Genomic DNA, 20,695 nt, shown 5'->3' on the forward strand with positions numbered 1-20,695 from the left:
GACACTGCAGTATTGAAATATCTAGACACAGTGAAAATCATATACTCATTGATAGAATCATACAGTGGTTTGGCTTGGAAGGGACCTTTTAAAGTCATCAAGTCCAACCTCCTGGTCACTGTATTCACTGCCAATTGAGTGTAACCTTGTATGTCCAGATTTTGTGAGTCTTGCACAATTATATTGGCAGTTATGACAAGCTACCTTAGAATTTGCAACAAAGAGGTACTGAACATGTTCAATCTTAAACCTTTTTGTGTGAAGAACAATACTCACCAATGGAGAGATTCAGGTAATTACATTTCAGGTGCATGAAGATGAAGATTGCATTAGGACTATGGCAACAAGAAATATAAGAAATGTTGATGAAGAGAATTGGTTTTCAATTCTAGGAAAAGAGAAGGATAAATGAGATAATATCACCTTCGTATTCAGTATTCATAGCACAAACCTGGTAACAGGAAATCTTGGCAGCTTACTTCCAGCACACAGTCCTTGAAATTTGTTTTTTTCTCCTTCCTAGAGGTGTTGCTTGTCTTCAAGTTACTTCTTTTCAGATGAGTCCTTTACACATACTGATGTCCCACTCTAGGACCTTAGAAAAGAGTTTCCTTTCATCAAAATCTCTCATAAAAACTGAACTACATTAATGTGTTAACATCCTTTCAGCTTACTTTTTCATCTCTGGCTTTGAAGTTTGATGGTACTATGAGTTACTCATAGATGTCTGAAACTGACATACTTGTAAATGAAACTGACTGAAGTTTAGGTTTCCAGGAGCCGGTAGAAAAGGGGGGGGGTGTGTGTGAATGTGGTGTGCTGCCTGCACTCAGAGCCCTGGTGTTGAGTGAGCTTCAGGTAATATGTCTGAAGTGCAAGATGTGGCACATTGAAGCCTTTTATAGATGTGTATAGATGTGCATTTTGTTTTTCATCCTGTCTCATGCCTGCTTTCCATGCAGAAGAGGCTCATACCACAGTGTAGTTTTGGAGCGTGGCAATGTACTAACATGCCCAGAATGTGAAGGGAAGGAAACAATCTGGTAACACATACAAAGGCACGAGAACCATGTCAAAATACCTTAAATAAATCTTAGCTATCACACAGAAGGCTTCTAAGTAAGACAGGTACTGCAGCTCCTTGCTTTCTTTGTCCTTAAGAGGGCAGCATTACGATACAATGGAGAATCCCTGTAAGTTGACTGCATACTCATCACCTTCACATATTCTGCTTTCTTCAAAGTTCGGTTTTATTTTTGGAAGACTCTGTAAATTGACTTTGTCAGTTGTATTTTTTTCTGACTGCACAATTGCAGCCATTTGCCCATTTAAGCATGGGCTATAGAAGTTTAATTTATAAAAGGAAAGGGCCCCTTATATAGCTACACAAGAATATACAGTCGTGATATGTGAAAATAAAATAAGAATTTGAACAAATAGGAAGCATTTTCATTTTGGGCAATTAACATCTTACACAAAAATAAGCTCAGGACAGTCTAGATTTTCCCCTATACCTTTTCTGAAACATTTGAAAATACTTTTGGAGTAGATGAAGTCAAGCCAAAAAGTGCTGTTTTTTTCAAATAGTGTAGCACACTGAAGAGAGCTAGAACCTCAGTTTTGCACTTGATATAGCTTCCAACCCATGAAGTTATTCAGTGCACAGGTAGAGGAGTGCCTCACAGCCCAGTGTCCCTACCCAGCACTGACACAGTCCTCCATCCCCACTGAAGTATGATGCCCAGACTCCCCACTGGGATAACTCCCTGCTTTTCACAGGTCAGAATCCCTGTGTGGTAATTGTTACTTCCATACCCAAGTGACAAGAGGACAGAGCTCACAGCTCAAACTCACTCAACTGGCCCAGCTCAGGGAATTCTGCATGCATGTCTCCTGAGAGCTCCCCTTGTCCTCCCCACAATCTGGGACAGTCCCATGAAAAAACACTGCCATTGCTCTAACATCACTCCTATCTCATATAATCCCTTTTGGTGCTACCACAGCACAGAACCACCCTTAACAACTCCTGAGAAACCACCACACAGCTTCCATCTTGCAGGCAGCTCTTGACAGTGCAGCTCTACACTTCTGTTTCCTTTCTTGCGTGTGGTTCAATAATCAGACTCAAATACAAGGCAGCTGTGTAGACATAAGGATACTGTACCTATTTAACTCAAATTTAACTCTATTTAACTCTAGGGAGTGTAAGGGTAGCTTCATCCCTGACCCACAATCACAGCTTGAAAGAAGAAGTTGCTAGTCGTTGGAAGTCATACATCCCATGTTTCTGGGATTTTGCATGAACTTGTAATTTCAATGCAGTCTTTCACATGTGTAAAGTTAAACAGGACTGCAGGATTTGGTTCAGTGGTTTTAAGTTTAGGACATTTTGAAGAAAATACTTATCTCAGAGTGATGATTTCATAGACAAAAATCTAACAACAGTAACTCATTTCAAGGACATCCTGGTTCTCTGTGAGAGAATGAAAGGTGCCAAGAATATACTTGTTTTGAAAAACAATCACAAGCACTTACTGTTTCTTTAGTAGACCTTTGAAAGTTTTGCAAAATGCTACATAATTTTTAAGGCACCCCTCTATGACACATGGTATGCCTTGTTACTAGGTAGAGAAGCCCAGTGAACATAATTAATAATTGACCAGGATTTAAGATTTGACTAATTTCTAGCGAGTTCAGAAGCTTTACTGTTTATTGGTTCGTTTAGGAGCCTTTTTATATGTCACAAAACATGGACACTACATTTTCAGTAGAATCACACATACAATTTGTAGCAATCTTGCTGGGAGTGGAACATCTGATTATATCTGGCATCTCCGTAATATATTGGTTACATTCTCTGTCTCACCAGCACAGAAGTGAAACTCATTCTGCTAAAGAGACAAGAGTCCCAAAACTAAATCCAAGAGTTCATTAAAAGGTTAAGCAGAAAGTAATCCACCAGGTGCTCAGAATATTTCAAGAGCCTGCCTATTGATCTTATCACCTCTCTCAGATCTTGTAATCTAACTTAAGCTGTTCCCACACAACATGAAAGAAGGAAATGAAAATCAATGAGTTTTGTCAATGTGATTAATAGCCAAGGCTGATTGCTGAACCCTTGGTGAGCATATATTTTAAAACTCTGAGTAGTTGACTAAAGGTATATAAAAAAGACATTTTTTTTAACAGGTTGGATGCTATGTTTAGCCAAAAGAAATTGTGCTGGAAATACAGACTTTTGAGGAAGCTATAGTTCCAAAGTAGACCTGTATGTATTTTATAGTGAGAGAAGTGCGCAGTTTCTATGATCTATGGGACACTGCCCTATTCTGTTTTTTTTTTTTTCTTTTTTTGGAACATAACATTATTTTATTTTTACAATTTTAAACATAAAATTCAGAGTGGGACTCCTAAGTCCTCAGTCCTTGTTTGTCATTCATTCATGGTATATTAATGCCCATATAAGTTAATAACTTATGGCTTCAATTTCTTCATGACTAAAATTGAAATATGAGATATTATGAGGATTTCATATGAGTTGTTCAGGTAGGTTACAGGCCTGCATTTCAAGCTTGACACTTACTAATGAATGCATAAAAGACAAATCTGATATATTTCAATACACAGCCTATGCAAAGAACAGAGCTATCAAACACCCAGTGGGAAGTGCCACAATTGTAAAACTAAGGACTTGAAGGTAACAGAACTGGGAAAGACAAAGACAGTCATCTTCTTGCCCTGGGGCAGGATCAGTCAAACTACAGACATCCCTAATAGTCAATTGTCTAAGTTCTTAAAAAGGAATGAAGAGCCACCTGGAAACTTCTTTGAATATTTAACAGTCATTACATGAAGAATGCATTGAGTTTTCTCTTCCTCCTCCATGTCAAAATAAAGTCTCTGTTGCTCTAATGCATTCTTCTTTTATTTACATCTTGTCCTATTCCTAGCAGAAGTGAGAAGCACATCATTGCACACCAGCCTTCTATTTAAAAGATGTCATTGTATGTTTTCCCATGGTCTATTTTTGTCTAATTCTATAAGGTCCTTCCATAAGGTCTTTCCTTAAAAGCTGAGCAGGTTTGAGGTCCCTTAGCTTTCATTCTCAAACTGGTGGTGTTAATTCATCACTCATTTATTATCAGTTTGGCCCAGATCTTTTTATTTATTTTTTTTTCCTGGAATACAGGATCAAGAACTGGACACATTGCTCCAGTTTTGGCCTTACTAGGGCTGAGTACGGAAATAATGAATATAATGTAGGAATCTGCTTTCAAAGTAACATACAAGTTGCTTAATTCATTAATATAATCACCATTTAGGGTTTCCTAGCTCAAATTTCATTCTATCACTTTAATGACTAGAGAGATGAAATTTTGTTTCTTCTTTTTACAGTAAGTTATGTGTCTAAGGAGTGATTGATCCTAAGAAATATTTTCTCATGTATATGGTTATTGCTGAGTATGCTGGACATTGGCAGTGGTGTTCCTTGAAGCTGAAATAATAAAATTCTAACAAGTGATCCTTATAAATCTAAAATATAAGAGTATTTTGATTATAAATTGCATTTGATATTTGCTGTTCTGTTTCTGCCTCTAAAGGATGTCTAATAATACTCTGATGAAAGGATAAAAAATGTATGCCGGATTTTGATAAGAAGGAATTGATCTAGAAAAATATGCTATCAAATTCAAAGTATATACTAAGCCTTGAGAAGATTCCATCATGCTGATGTAATTCTTGAAAGATCTGTACTCTGTTTCTATGTAAGTTTGTGAAGAAGGTCAGAGCCACCTCTTCTATGTTTAGGAAAAGAAGTATGTTTGCATTTACCTGTGTTGTTGTCTTTAGCCTCATGCTGTCCTCAAGGAGAGGAGGAATTCTGATAAGCTTTAAAGCTGTGCAAACAAAGACAGAGGAATATGAATTTGGGAAAAGAAGAGAAAGAGAGCAAATTGTTTTGTCTACAACAGATATCTGTTGTGCTCACTGGAAGTGATATTACTTTCATTCCTGAACTTCATAAAGACCATGCCTTGCATGTTGATTATTCTTTGTAGAGCATCTTACTGTATTTTTAATACAGTGAGATACAGCAGAAAACAAAGAGGAAGTAGGAATCTATATAGAAAATATACAAGGATAGAGGGACACCTGGTCTGCAAGGTGAAAGGGCAGTGCACAGGGTTCGTGTAATCACAGGAACTGATCATTGACCCATCCCTTTTCCTACAAAGCTATACCAGAGAGGTTTACACTGGATTTTGGGAAGCATTTCTTTACCAAGAACAGTCACACACTGGAACAGGCTTCCTAGAGAAGTGGTCGATGCTCCAAGACTATCAGAGTTCAAGTAATATTTGGACAATGCCCTTAATAACAAACTTTAACTTTTGGTCATCCCTAGTATGGTCAGGCAGTTGGACTAGATGAGCACTGTAGGTCCTTTCCAATAGAAATATTCTAATCTAGTCTGGTCTATTTCTATTCTGGCTTAAAATCCAAAGCTAGTGGTTTTCTACTGATTTTACATGTAATTATTCAGTATTTAAAGTAATTAAAAATATGTGCTCCTTTACATAATACATCAATATATTCTAAGTTTAGCACCTTGTAACATACCTTTCTTACTTGCACAGGTCAGGAGACAGTGCTGATTTTATTTTTTGGGAAAAAGCCCAACTTTCATTCACAGATGAAAAACAAGTAAAGTACTTTGGAACACCATTCCTTCCTTACATCCCTCTTTGAATTTCTCTGCTTCTGTTGATGCAGTTTTGACTTCTGAAGATAAAGATGGTGAATTGTGTTAATTACTCATCCATGCTATAGTATGCAGAATCTGATAGAGTTATGCAAGAAATTATCTTGACCCATTGTAAAATCTTCACATTTTCTAAATTCAAAAACTATCCACAACAGGGTCAGATTTGAAATACATTTTCTTAAAAGAATGACAAAGTCATGATAGCTGGTAATTCTTTGTTATCCACTTACCATATTTATTCCCACCCAGAGACAGATTGGATTAGAAGTATTTCTGATGCCTTAACGAGCTACAGAAGAAAGTCTGCTTAATAGAAAGCAAATTAACTTACAGTTGTTAACAGTGTGTGCTGTATCATTTAGAATAATGTACAATAAAATGAAAAATAATGGCTGTAGTCTGGTCCCATTGCAGATAATGGCAAAACTCACATGAAATTTAAGTAAGAGCAAGATCTGATTGTTGGAACAAATAGAGAAAGTCCCTATTCTGTCACTCCTTGACAGAGCCATATTCCTTTATGTTCATTTATTGTCAGATGTAGCCTGTTTGATTCAGCTAATAAATAAGCAACCCTCATCACTGAAGCACTTGAAAATGTACTTTTAATGCCTTCTAGAGTAGAGATGGATTACTGGATCAGCCTTATGAAAATAAATAGCCAGATTTTTCTTATTACAAATGCAAAAGATTTAAGGTTTGAAAATGCCGAATCAAATATAACTCTATGTCTTTGTGGATTTATGGTTTATGATAATATACGAAACCAGAAACCTGATTAATCAATAAGAGTAAACAATTTTGTCAAGAGTAAAATTATTTTCATTGAAATAATTTATTTTCATTGAAAAGAATAGCAATTTGAAATTACAGAAACAAAATGCAAGTGCTGATTAAAAGGATTATAAAAAAGCTACAAAGTGCTAGTAATGTGTTCCATTTTAATGTGCAAATGGAAAGAAACACAGCTGAAAGAAATATAGCTGATAAAAAAATCACCGTCCTTCATTTCAATTTGCTACCTTGAAAAATACACAACTTTAAAATGTTTAATCATTTAAATTATATCCCAAGAACAGATTCAGAGCAGTATGCATTTGCTTTTCTTCTAATTTCTTTAAAGGTCATATTATCTGAATATTTTACTCTGCTGGAACATTCAACTCACTTTATTGTAGAGCATGAATAAATTTCTAAGCAAGGTACATTATTTCAAATATTTAAATTAGCATATATTAATACAGCGGTATAACTACTGACTTGAAAAATAGTATACAGTGTAGGAAGTGATGCTACAGACAGCAAGTTTATACATTATTTAATTACAGTTCTTGTATTTCATATCATAATTTCTCTCTTTCCCACATGGATTTTTTTTCTTATTTGCAAAATTCAAACCATTTCCAGGGGAAACTGTTTCTCCCGTGATCTCGTGTTATTTTTAAGAAAAAACATTCTCTTTTTCAATTTTCCAGTTTGAACTGACTCATATTTCTTTACAAAAGTGTTTATGGATATTGCCTTGGAATATTCTTTTTCCCCAGCAAAGTACCTTTCTGACTGTAATTTTTCTTTGCATGGCACAAGGGAATTGTTTCAAACAACTTGTATCACCAAAGCCCGGTGCTCAGTGATGTTTACTCCTTGTCTCTGAAATGTGGAGCTGCATATTTATAAGGTGGAGGAAGCTTCATTTTTTTTAAAGCGTTGAGGGTTTATGTAATTATACCAATAGTTCCATGGAGAGCTCATGCAAAGGAATAAAAATAGGAAGTACATGTAATGAAAACTCATTAAAAATTCTTTTTGAAAGCATGCCAAATAAAATTTCTATCAAAACAAGACTTTAAAATATTATATATTCAAATCTTATCTGTACTTATTTAATATGACTCAGTCTGATACCTTAATTCATGCAGAGCAGTACCTCATTCCAAGAGCACTTCAATTAACATCACTGTTATAGATTAGGTTTGCACTAGGCTTACTAAAACATATCATTTTACCCCATTATTTTTTTTGTCTATTCAGGCAACAGAGAAATTTGTTTCACCACCATGTTTAAACATGATTGTTTGGTAGAATAAGCAAGGCTTAAATACTATTGACTTTAAGTTAATTAGAATTTTATTTAATGGATTTAGAAGACTGCAAATTAATCCTTTAAGCAATGGGTAAGTCTCCTTGCAAGAGTCTTACTTATATAGGACTTTGTAGGCATCATATAGAATATAAAAAAGAAACTTAAAATGCTTTTCATCCTGAAAGCTATGGCATCACTATGGACTTTTTTCTTCATGGAACAAGGAAATCTAAAAACAATGGAGAATAACATAGTGTGAAAAGGTAAAGTGCTGCTTGATTGAATAGATTTGCTTCCTTTTTTAAAATCTGAGTTTATATGGTCCTGTCAGATGAAGGCTGTAAATGAACCATGTTTGTTTTAAGGTGTTGCATATTTCAGGAAACTATTTGCAATATTAGTGTTTGGGTTTTTACAATATGGGGGCAAGAATACTAAAATTAAGTACATATACAGTAATTGTCCCATTCTAGTCATAATAAATTCATCTTTCTTGCTAGCTACTGCTGGCTGCAAAAATGAGGTGAGATTCTTGTGTCCTTTTCAAAGCATTTTTTGCTAATAAAATTCAGCAATAAATCTGATCAAGTCTTTCACCGTTATTTACATCCAGCAGCTTATTTATTTGGTCAATTTCTCGTTTGACACTCAGCCTCCAGAACAAATTAGGTAAAGATACAGGAGGCCAGTAAACAATACAGATCAGTTTGGCCTCTCTTTTAAAAAAAAAAGAAAATATAATGGGATGAAAGGCAAAAGAACTATATTAAACCCTGGAATAGGTGCTGCAAAAATTATCCTGTTAAATTATATGTAATAATGGTGTACAGACTTGGACAATAGTTTATATTAAAAAAACCCTGAATATACAATGATTATCCCCATTTGTTCTATGAACACAAAAAACAGAATTGTGGAGTTGATCAGATTTTATTTTTTTCAATAAAACTGGAAAGAACATTTTTATTGTAAGTTCATTTTCTTTTTCTTGCCTGTGATAAAATTATACAGACCTTGAAATATAAAGAGAGCTGCTTTGTTTTTAAAAATGCAGAGAATCCTCAAGCAAGTCACCAGGACATCAAGGAACACCTTTGCTGTGGCCTCCACAGCTCAGCCATAGTCCTGCCCCACACAGCCTTGGGACCCTGCTCAGTAGTCTGCAGCAGCCCCACCCTCTGTTTTTGGGAAGAATTTTGGATCTGGCTAATGGATCATGGCTGTTTGTTAAAGTCTACTTGTTTCAGAAATAGAAGTGATCCTGAAGAATTTGATGGGAGGAAGGTAATCTAATTTATAGTTATTTCTACTGTGTATATATATTGGTACCTGAGTGTACAATAGGTCTTACTCCTGAAAAGAGCTGGCCATGAGACTCATTCTGTATGATGGAAGTGACTTCATTGCTATGATGAAACTACTCTATGCAGTACATGTAAATTCAAATCTTTGCTGGAGTACGGCCCAAATTTCCAGACCCATGAAACATTACAGAAAAAAAAATTAAATATGCAAACTGAAAAATACCTCAACAGATTATTTCATACATCTTTTATTATATTTTCTGTTTTCAGTAAATATATATAGTTCTTTAAACAAGATTAATTGCAATAGTTTCTTTTCCAACACAGGCCTTCCCTGACTTTCAGATATTGTCCATCAGACCTAAGAAAAGTAAGTATCTCTTGGATATCTGTATTCTTATTATTCTGGGCAGTCATAAATAATTACTGTGGTGAAAAATCATTTCCAGAGGTGGTTCAGACACTAAATATGATTTTCATAGTCTGCAAAATCAGAGTGACATTTTTTTTACCTGAGACAGTGGGCTCACTACAGATTAGGAGGTTTATGGATCACTTAAATTGTATTTCTCCTTTATTCAGTTTCTTTTGCAGCACTGCAGAAGAGGAGTGAGTAAGCAGTTTCCCTTTCCCTCTTCAGTGGAGATGCACCTGATAGTGATAAACTTTCAGTGGAAACCTCTGTTAGTCATCCAGTAGTCCCTAATCCATCAGTAGGCTTGTGCCTGTGCTCTCTTCATTTAAAGGACTGACTAAGACACATGATGAAAAATTTTAGCTTTGGTTTCTAAGTTGTTTAGTTAGATTTTCTTTCTAGTAAAGCAAACCAACAGAAGCATCAGTTATTCCTGAAAAACAAACAAACTAAGAGGCAAAAACAAACTAAGGAGCTACTTTTTTTTATCACCAGGAAGCTACAGGTCCCTATATGAGTTTTGATTGACCTCTTATCTGTAAGAGTTTGCCTCTTACTGAAATGGCACTGCATAGTACAGAAGGCTATGCCCTGTGCTTCCTGCTCCAGCTCCAGGCATTACAAATCCCTCAGGCTGTGGTGATTCCCAGCTGTTATAAAACTCAGGTTGCACTACTGGGATGCAGCAGATGCCTCTCAAGGTTGCTTTGTCTCAGCATTCTCTTGACATTCACGTTTGCTCTGTATGTCAGATTATAGGTCCTTGAGGTACAGGAATTCACTGGTCAACTTAGTTTTGTGATGACTGGAAGACACATTCTTTTTGTATGTGACTTGTATAATTAGCTGACCACCTATAGAAATTTTTTGGCTAGTGCCTTGTTTTTTTAAAGTGCAGAATAAGGAGTGAAGTAAATCTGTTACTGTAAGCCCTGTGTATTTATTTTTCCTTGTAAGCGGTGCCAAACTAAGCAAAAAAAAAAAAAAAAAAACCAAAAAAAAAAACAAAAAAAAACAAAAAAAACCAAAAAACAAAAAACAAACCAAAAACCAATAAAAAACCCAAACCAAAACAAAACCCCAAACCCCTAAACAATACACCAAAGCCAGAAGGCCAGTTTGAAGGGCGGGTGCTCAGAGGAGGGGAAGGTGCCCAGGTGTGAGGGAGAGCAGAAGCCACAGGTGCACTCCAAGTAAGGGTGTCTGCTAGCCTCGGGCCAGCAAAAGCTTCCCATCAGGAACTGAAACCCACGCAAACCAGGAAACAAAAAGAACTATTCAGGCTGCCCACGTCAGAGTCTGGTAAGGAAACTGGCAGGTCAGCTTGGTTAATCATTAGTGAGACGTTATAGACATTCACTGCTGATCATATGACTGGACCTCATCTGAGATAAGGGAACACCCATCCCAAGCAGTAATAGCTGAGAAGCCTCCCCTGCTTAGACATTCTGGCTTTATTGTTTTGCTGTGGGAGAAGAGTTTCCATGCTCCTCCATTGTTTTTGGAGCACAGCACATCATAGTTTTTGTGTTGTTTTCCTGTTCTGAAGAGGAAGGGAGATATTCCCTTCACATGTGCTCCAGCGCTGGGATACTCAGGTTTCACTCCCAATCCAGGAACAGCCTGTAATGAGCTCTCAGTGAGGCTCAGAGAGGAGCTTCCAGCTGTGCGAAGAGTTCTTTCATTTTCTGCCAAAGAAGGAGGGGGAGAAGAAATCCTGCAATAAGCTAAAATGTTGATGGTGCAAAGATCAGTCTAAGAGTATCACAGCTGGGAAAAGCAAAAGAAAAAGCAGAAGCCACCAGGAAACAGAATGGGAAACTTTTGTCAGAAGTACTGTGCTTGTTTGGAGCCCTATATCCCATGCTTATTCTCGGGGAGAGTTGGTGAGCAGGATGATAAGGTCATCCATGTCTTCTCCAACCCTGCTGTAGTAAGGCCTGAGCAGAAGGACAAAGACAGTAAGAAAAATGAGAAACCTTTACCTCCACTGCCTGGCCAGCATCTGGTGAATACTTGCCTATTTGTAGCACTTTTTGACTACGAGGCTCGCACTGAGGAGGACTTGAGCTTCCGAGCTGGGGATAAGCTTCAAGTGCTGAGTGCATCCAACGAAGGCTGGTGGTATGCTAGGCTCCTCCTGCCAGCAGGGTCATTCTGTCCTGGCCGCAAGCTCCAGGGCTACATCCCTGCCAACTACATAGCTGCTGACCAGACCATTGAAGCTGAGCCGTGAGTAACCCACATAATGCACACTGCAGTCTATTTTCTGTTATGTGAAATGGGATTGGAGCAGGAGGTTATGGCCTTCTTCCCTTGCTGAGTGGTCTCCTTCCACAGTCAACCTCCAGTTGTCCTACTGGTGTCCTACTGCTAATCGGCATGTGCAAGGAAAAGGCACCGTGGTCACAAGCAAATCAATTACTGAGGGCAAAGTGTTGAGGGGTTTGTTTCAGTTTAAATAATTTCCCTCTCTGATATACCCTAATTGTCTCTTTAAGAAGCATCTGGGAATATCAGGTTGGTTACCACTGTGATGGTTCATTATTTTTATTTGTTTAACAGTAGATCTGTCAGACTCTTCCCAGAAAGTAAAAAGATATTACTCCTGCCCCAGTGTTCAGCCTAACAAGCTACAAAAGTTATCAATTAATCAGAGTTTCAGGAAGCTGCCATTACACGGTTACATTATCTTACAAATGATGGGTGAGTCTCTAACAGATAAGGTTTTTTAATATTTCTTTTAAATCATTTGTTTCTTCTCTGGAGACAAATCTCTCAGGACAGACTTATTGGAGCAAGTAGTGCAAAGGGCAGAAGAGTGGATATAGCAACAGAATAAAAATTTAATTTGCTAAACTTTCTCAGAGTGTAGTTATGCAGCCTGTGTTTTTCTGCCCCTCCAAAAATGTGTCCAATCTTATTTAATATCCAGAATTAAAACACAAATCTCTCAAAATCAGTTACTTGGCTCTCTGGTGAGGATGAGTAAGGTCTGAATCAGTTTGGGATGCTGATTCTTACATGTGTGCAATCAGAGGCAGAGTTTGCTGAAACAGGTCTGACTTCAGTTCCTGAGGTATGTTTTAGCAAAACTTATGAGTGTGAAAAGAGGAAAAAAAAAAAGGTGTTTGTTATTAGTATCAGAATAATTTTTACCTTAGAGGGATGTTGTTGCAGCTTTTCAGTTAAATCTCCTTTGGACCTGAAACATCTCTGATTTAGTCTGCTGACCATACTGCCAAAGGCTAGAAAAATTGGCTCAGCTATGATTATGCCAGTCTTTTATCAACCGTAGGATTTGTGCTAGAGGCATCTTAGGGCAACTGTAAGACCCTTTTCTAACCTGAAGACCTTAATTTCCAGAGTCTGACCAGCTGTTCCTATTTCTGTATTCTGGCAGACAATCTTTTTAATGTTCATGTTCAAAAGAATTCTTCCAACTGTTGAAATTAATCTGAAGGGAAGGCATTTTCTGAACCACTAGACAAAAGATGATAGACTCTAATTCAACTCAGCTTGGCCTTTGCTCTCTTTCAACAACTGGTGTTATTACAAGTCATCTAAAATTTATGCTTGCTGTTAATAGTTTGAAAGTAATTTTGCTCACCTATACAACAGTCTTGGCTTTTAAGGTCCCTCTTACCTTTCTTTACTACAGCACCAAATACAGAGTTAACTTTGCCCAGGTGCCATTGTTGCATAACATGTGTGGTTTTTTATTGTTATAGAATCAGATTTATTTTCTTTTGCTCTTTTTATACACCTTTCCCTCTTTCTTCATAAAAACTAAGTTTTCACAAAAGATTTTTCTTTATAGATAGTTAACTGAGGAGAAAATGGAGAGCTTTTACAGCTTAAATGAAGCTGTTCCTCCAAAATGTTTGACAAGTTTTTACTTTTGTACTAAAACTAATTTGGCTAAACACACCTTTCCTCAAATTTCCTCCTAAGTCACTTGGCTTTAGTGACCTTCAACAGAAAAAAGTATTCAAGACTTTCTGCTGTCAGGCCACTCAAATGTCCTTTCATGTAACCACAGTCAAACTCAGGTTGGAAAAGACCTCTGTAGGACATTTGAACCAGTTATCCCAACCCAAACATGGCCAAAATAACATTGTACCCATTTGCTTAGGGCCATTTCCCGTTAAACTTTACACCCTTGTGACGAGGATTTTATTCCCTTGTATCCAGCTGGAATATTCCTACAGTTTCCTCCAAGCCTTCCTTTTCACCATCCTTCTGTATTTCACACCTTTGTTATCTAACTGAAATAATAAAAGCAACATTAATAGTGGTGTTTAAAAAAACCTAACCTTTTTCTTTCTATTAAGGAAAAGAATGAGGGTGGAGAAAATTGTTTTAAAGTTTAATTAAAATTCAGTACTTTAATATGTCCTCTGCCTGAACTTAAATATAACTTCTTTCATCTTTCCATTTTGTTTTTAATTAGCTGTCTCCTTTGGTGTTGGCCATATCTATAATGTAGACATTTGTCAAAATAGGAGACTTTTATTGCATCCTTCCATCCTTTATATTTCCAGCATGGAACTGAAAAAGAGTGGAAGATGTCAAATCTCTGTCACAAGTTCACCTGCCAGAATGCATATATACCATATATTTGCAGTGTGTTATTTATACTTTGCCAGGCATGGATGATCAACAATGTTTGAGCTACTTGAAGGCAAGTTCCCTAGTACCAGCTGGCTTCTGTACGTTTGCAAACACAATCTGAATTTTAGCTTATTTCTGGGCTGTATCTCAATTTTATTAGATCAATACAAGCTCTCTAAACTGTTATGGGAAACAGACTTGAATAATGGGATGACTCTTAGGAAGCTTGGAAGGAAAACCAAACAGGACATGGCAGCTGATTTCAGTGTGATTGTATATAAACTTTTTAAAAAATTGAAATTCATAGGCATACATGGATACTTCATAAATTCACTTAAATAAAGGGAGGGAGGGGCATTAAATATTCTAATATAATGGTGACAGGGTCACTATATAAGTTTAGCCAATATATGCTTGAAAGGTGCATTCAGAAAGTAAAATTTCTTTTGCTAATCATCTTAGGTTTGCCTGTAGCCTTCAAGATTATTAAAACCAAAATATATCGAGGCATTTTTAATCAACATTTTGACATGACCTGTATTGCAGAACCAGTCAGAGATCAGTAAGTCATCTGAATCTGTGTTGCCTAGTCTCTCAAATAATAATGCTGGGTAATTGCTGCTTCTCTGCAAGTGCTGCAGCAGAGCATTTTGTTCTCTCAATAAAGCTTCTGTGAATATTTTTCAGGGAAAAAGGCTTTTTTTTAACTTTTCCTTGGTAAGAAATAGAAAAAAGTAAAGTAGAAAGGAAACTGAGAAACTTTTCTTCCTAGTACTCATTTAGATAACAGTTTTTCTTCCTTTTCTTCTTTGACTCCATCCAATATGACTGAAGTGGTGCTGATAAGGTGGATCAATAACAGGATGAAAGGACAGAAGGGATTTGCAGTATCTCCAGTCTGGAGAAAACAAAATTTAAATACTATTTATAACAAAGAGAAGTTCTGCATATCCTTGGCTATCAAGCAGAACTGAGAAAGAATGAGATTTCTTTTCTGCGTTGCTTTCCTTAGGCCTAACTTTATTGGTAGAAATTGTATGGCAAAATTGAAGGGAGACTTTGTTTATATTATGTTTTGTGACTATATGTATACTATATTTGTATTATATAATATGATTAACTTATGCCAAAAGTCAAGCGTGTCCTATTTGTGGCTGATATCTCAAATAAAATTTCTCTTGCTTCCTTCCTTTGACTTGAGTCATCCTTTCCAGTCTCAATGACTTAGGTGAAATCAGTAATGTTCTGTGTGAATAGGAGAAGGGGGGCAAAAAGTAAATTCATGGTTTGGGTTCTGCCTGTTGCAGCACTGTGATCTAAACATGTACTGCATAAGATTAAATACCTCCAAGAAATGCACATCTGCTACAATGAAGGCTGTTCTGGACAGACTGAGGAAACAAGGCTCTCTATTTTTATATCTACCTGGTATTCTCTAGCACTTGCAATATGTCTTATGCTAACAAAAACCTGTCAGGTTGGAGAGATTGTAAAGGGATTCTGCCTGGTGTCTCTGGAGACAGGTGCGGGCTCCTGGTCCTACCTGGCATAGGTGGGACAAAGCAGCCAGGGGGTGGAAGCATTTGTCTAGCAAAATGCAGTTGCACAGTGAATTTTTGCTTCATGAGTAAATAAATCTGTAACTACAGTAATGTTATTTTACTTCATGTCTGACAAAAAGCAGACACAGACTATGCTAATGAAAAATCAGCAACTGTTACAACAGTTGGTTTTCTTCTCTCTGCATTGCAGGTAGAAGTCAAAATCACAAGCCTGACAGATTTTTCATTTCTAAGCAAGTTTCGGTGAGGTGGTATCTGCCAAATCCCATGGCTCTGGAATGTTCTTCTTTTTGGGTCTAGACATATAACAACCAGAAAAAGAAAAACACAGTCACATAATTTACCTTGCAAAGAATGATTAGGGAGAACAATTTGTTTAATACCAAAATCTAGATTAAAATGCATAAATCTCTTTGGCAAAGGAGTGTGACCTTTCTGTCTCTGCGCTCTTTCTGTGTCTGTTATTCTGCACTATAAACAGGAACCATAGTAACGCATCCACCTGCTCTTTTTTATTACTGCCAGTTGTTTTATCTAAACAAGAAAGTGACATAGTGCCAACTATTATGGACAACAAACACAGTCCAGCTGTACAGTTCACTGTAATGAAGAAAAAGCCCAAAGCAAACAACTCCCTGTTGGAGCGACGTGAATTCTTTTACTCTAGAGGAAAGGTGGAGTGTAGTTAGAGGGGGCTCTTGCCTGCCATCCTGATAGATATGTGGGATGTTTACTGAAAGTCAACTCATGTATGTTCATCCCAACATTATTGGCATAAGACTGCTGTGCTGAGAGAAGTAAATCCATGCAAATTCCTAGTAGTTTAGGTCAAAGAAGAGAAAACCAATTGCTTTTACCTTTTGCCAGTTTCAGAAATATTCCTTATTTTAAAGAGTTTTCTTATGCAGGTATTTCCCAGACGGTAGAAATCTAGCCCCATACCCAACCAATGAAAATTCATCAGTCAATTGCACGATGAGCTTTTTAAACAACTTTTCAAAAGCAGAAGTGACTTGAAAGTTATTTTTGGCTATCTCCATAATTCCTTCACCTTCTGTGACCTGTCTCATCTTTATTTTATACATTTACTGAATCTGAGCTACTGTATAAGAACAATAAAGTATGGACTGACCTGTTTCAGAATTTTTACAAAGTCAAGCTTATGGGGTTTCTTCAGTTCCTGTGGGTCATTTTTCAAACTGGTATTTAAAGCCAAAATGTCTGGAGGCTCTTTTTAAAGTGAACCCTTAGATTCTGGTGAACACCTTAGAAAACTGAAAGTAATTCAGCACTGTGGTTTCTCTGCTCTTTCTCTCTTACTTCCCTAATTCCCCTCTAGCAGTACAAACTCCAGAGGACACTCAGTGGTACAATCAGTGGTAATCCTTGTACTGAACGAACCTGAAAAAGTGTTCATTACTAACATGACTACACAAAGTAGTAGTAGTTTCACATTCCTGAAACCTGTTGCCACAAGTACGAAAACTATTTTTATATATTTTTTGATAGTAAAGTTTCTTTATCACCAAAATATGTAGAAGGATGATACTTTTAAGACCCTCTAAAACAACTCTCTGAGAAAGGGTGGATATTGCAATGCCAGGAGATCATGCTTTTGATGGTTTTGGACCTTGCATTCATAGTGACTGAAGTACCCAAAGTTTGGAACTGTCATGTGTGCTTTGGAGTGCTTCTCTTGAATTTCAATAATTGAATACTAGAAAAATACTGTGAATTTAATAACTTAACTTCTTCATTAATGGATGAGCATTCTAGTGCTGTCTTCAAGCACATCTCAAACGTTGTCTTAGTTTTCGTTCATTTCTTAAATATGCAAAGATACACTGAACACAAAAGGAAATAGTTTACAGAAGTGTGAAATGTCAGATTTTGTCAAGTAACAGCAGTATGTACACATACATGTGTGTATCCATGTCTGTAAAATATATGTCTCTGCTCCGAAAGGTAGAAGGCACTATGGTAATGCAGGTGAGCAACCCAATTTTATGCAAACTTGTCAAATTTAGGTGACATATTTTCTTGCAATGTGGTTTTCTAAATATATTACATTGCCTATTAGTATTCTGAGCAACGAGGAAATTTCTTCTTGTCTTTTTTTTTTTTTTCTTTTTTTTTTTTCTTAAATTAATGTGTACATTTCTCTTTATAATCATTATATACTGGCTTTTGTTACCCTGATGTGAAAGATTTTGTAATTAATCAAGTGAAGGCGAGAAACAGTAGCCTTAAAACCTGCAAACATATCCAGATCTCTTTTCTTACAGCACTGTGAAACCCATGTGGGATTTAAGGTGCCTCTTAGAAAAATGATGACTATATATCGAGCAGAACAACTCAATAGTCCTGTCTGATGTTTTTCCTTTAGACTCAGTAGGAATAAGCATTGGGCATGCTAGCCAAGACAAGTTGGTTTTGAGCAATGTTGTTGGCAAAAACATTTGCCAGGTATTGTACAATGGTTACTGTTTCCTCAGTGGTTGTCTTTTGATGGCTCTCCACACAGCACAATGCAGAGCTGTGCAGAGCTGGGTTATCTCTGAGCAGGGAGTGAACTGAAAAATAGTAACTAACTGTTCAGCCAGGCTAAGAAGTCCTAAAGCTGGGCTGCTTTTATACAAACTAGGTCAGCTATCTTTATGAAGAATTATTTTGTAACATGTGAAAAGCACTGTTGGTTATAGAAGATTTTGGGGCTTTGTGTAGGATCATATCTGTACTGAAGAGATTAAGTCCTAAAAACATAAGAGATATCCTATAAGGTCAAACCAGTGGCCCCACTAACCCCATTATTCTGTTTCAGAAAGGATTTTTTGAAAATGCATAGGCCCATCCACTTTCTTTGATCTGTTCCCTTTGTACTTCACCAGAGGCTGGAACTGTTGTATAAGCAATGTCAGAGGGTACATCACTGCCATGTCTCATTACCAACCTATTGTCAAGTTTGTTTAGCAAAAGCAAAGGTGTTGACACTGCACAATTCTTTATTTCTGTCTGTAGGCAAAGACCAAACTATTAGGGAAAAATAACCAAGCCACAAAACTCAGTTTTATTTCTGAGAAAGTTTTATACTCCTAAACAAGTGTTTGCCTTTTTTTTTTTTTCTGAATTGGTGATTGCTTAGTCATGAGTGACTCAAAAAAAAACACGCTCAAAATAAATAGGCACAAAAGGAAATAGTAGCCCTGCACAGGTCCCTCTGAAATTCAGGGACCTGTCCTTTACAGACCATACATGTCTGTCCCATCTACCCTAAAGCACAAAAGTCAGCCTGTGCTGCAGACCTCAGTGCTTTTACCCTCATAGATTTACCCATCAATTAATTTTGCTTCCTACCAATGATGCAGAACTCAGCCCAGGATGTGTCCTGTTACTATGTTACAGACATTGTCTTATAACTTGAGGCTATAGCAAAGACGCTAATGATGCAGCCTTCCAATACCCTGATTTATACAACACAAAATTTACCTGGACTTAACTTTTAAAACAGAATAATAGATAAAATATGATCAATCACTTTTTTGATGTTTTTCTATAATAAAATGTTCTGTTCCTCTTCAAGTTATGAAAGTAAAGTATGCATAGTAAAGGAAGAATATAATTTATTAGGTGATATTTAAAATCAGACAAAATATTATTTTATACTTACTACTGCATGTAAAAGGAAAAAAACATTTTTGGTGAATTTTTAATAGTATTATATGTGCCATGTTTGAAAAACTTTCTTGTCTTAGAACTTCAAAGGAAGAGATTAAACTTCCTCATTAAGAAGCTTATTCTTCATGGGAGTTTTCTTAAATGTTGACGTTCAAGTTTGCACCTCCTGGTAGCCTAAGAAAACCATAAAAGTAACATGAAACTAGAATGGAAATCCATATCTTCACTGTTTACTTTCTAACTTAAACCAGATAGAAATGCATACGTGTTTTCTCTTCTGGTGCACTAATCTTAAAGAAAACTGGAAATACAAAACAGTGAATTAAATAATTAGTGATGGTTCCAGAAAGGATTACACTGACATTTTCATTACTCCTATGTAGACTACTCTGTAAAGTATAATATTTTACATTATAAATTTACCTGCAGTAGCGTTGGTAAACATTTTGCTGTAGTTTTCTTTCAATTAGGTAGATATATTGCTAGTTTTCTGAAAAATTTATAATGCTTTTTTATATGTATAGCAAAGTGGTTTTGTAGCAGACCTTTTCAAACCCCAAAAAATATCTCTGGCTCACATGAGATATGCCATGAATTTCAGGAAGGATGAGAGGAGGTCTGTGTACCTCTCGTGCTGTCTGTTAAAAAGAGGAATACAAAAGAACACTGAGACCACCCTGAGGGACAGGTGAGAAGGGAGGTGTCGATAAGGGCAAGCTTGCTCAGTCACACTCACTGATAAGGGTAGGAGGAGTGTGGGAATGTTTGTTTTTCAGTGAGATTATCTGATCAAGGACATTGCCAATAAGGAAAAGAAACACCAAACCCGACAGGTTAACGTTTACAAAGGCAGCAATCAGAAACAAATTCAGGAAGCTACATTTATTTCTGAGCTATAAAGAAACAGCAGGCAAACCTGGAGTTTTCAACTGATAAAGATGCAAAGGTTGAACCTGCAAACTGCAAAGAGGCAGCCGCGTTCCTTGGCATTGGCACAGACCTCCTGTCCCCTGGGAATGGGTTCCTGGGCCACAGCAGCTGGAGGAGGTGGCCACTCCTACATCCCTTTCACAATCTCCTTTACCTCTACTTCAAAAATGGGAGTCTTGGCTTTCTGTTTCTTTTATCGTATGGTTTCCCCAAGCTCCTACAGATTTTATGGATATTTAGAAATGTGTGTATATTCCCACACTGACATGGATCAATTAGTATAATTTTTATCCATAGAAAGTAACCTGATATTTTTTGCTGTTCCAGAATGACAACTTGATTAGC

At 36.8% G+C, this 20,695-nt stretch overlaps 2 protein-coding genes across 2 annotated transcripts in view; one reads left to right on the top strand and one right to left on the bottom strand.

Moving 5' to 3' along the window:
* NT5DC1 (5'-nucleotidase domain containing 1) overlaps positions 1 to 5,779 on the bottom strand; it is a 141,668-nt gene extending 135,889 nt beyond the window's left edge. The window contains exons 1-3 of the mRNA XM_071741118.1: positions 5,623 to 5,779; positions 4,834 to 4,898; positions 277 to 388 (exon numbers count right to left, since the gene is read on the bottom strand). The gene's annotated coding sequence lies outside the window, so the exon portion shown is untranslated. The remainder of the gene's footprint in view (positions 1 to 276; positions 389 to 4,833; positions 4,899 to 5,622) is intronic.
* Positions 5,780 to 10,969: 5,190 nt separating this feature from the next.
* FRK (fyn related Src family tyrosine kinase) overlaps positions 10,970 to 20,695 on the top strand; it is a 50,780-nt gene continuing 41,054 nt past the window's right edge. Inside the window, exon 1 of the mRNA XM_071741119.1 lies at positions 10,970 to 11,801. Within this exon, the coding sequence (XP_071597220.1) occupies positions 11,383 to 11,801 (419 nt within the window). The 5' untranslated portion in view covers positions 10,970 to 11,382. The remainder of the gene's footprint in view (positions 11,802 to 20,695) is intronic.

Source organism: Heliangelus exortis, chromosome 3, assembly GCF_036169615.1.
Source record: "Heliangelus exortis chromosome 3, bHelExo1.hap1, whole genome shotgun sequence".
Lineage (NCBI taxonomy): Eukaryota > Metazoa > Chordata > Aves > Apodiformes > Trochilidae > Heliangelus > Heliangelus exortis.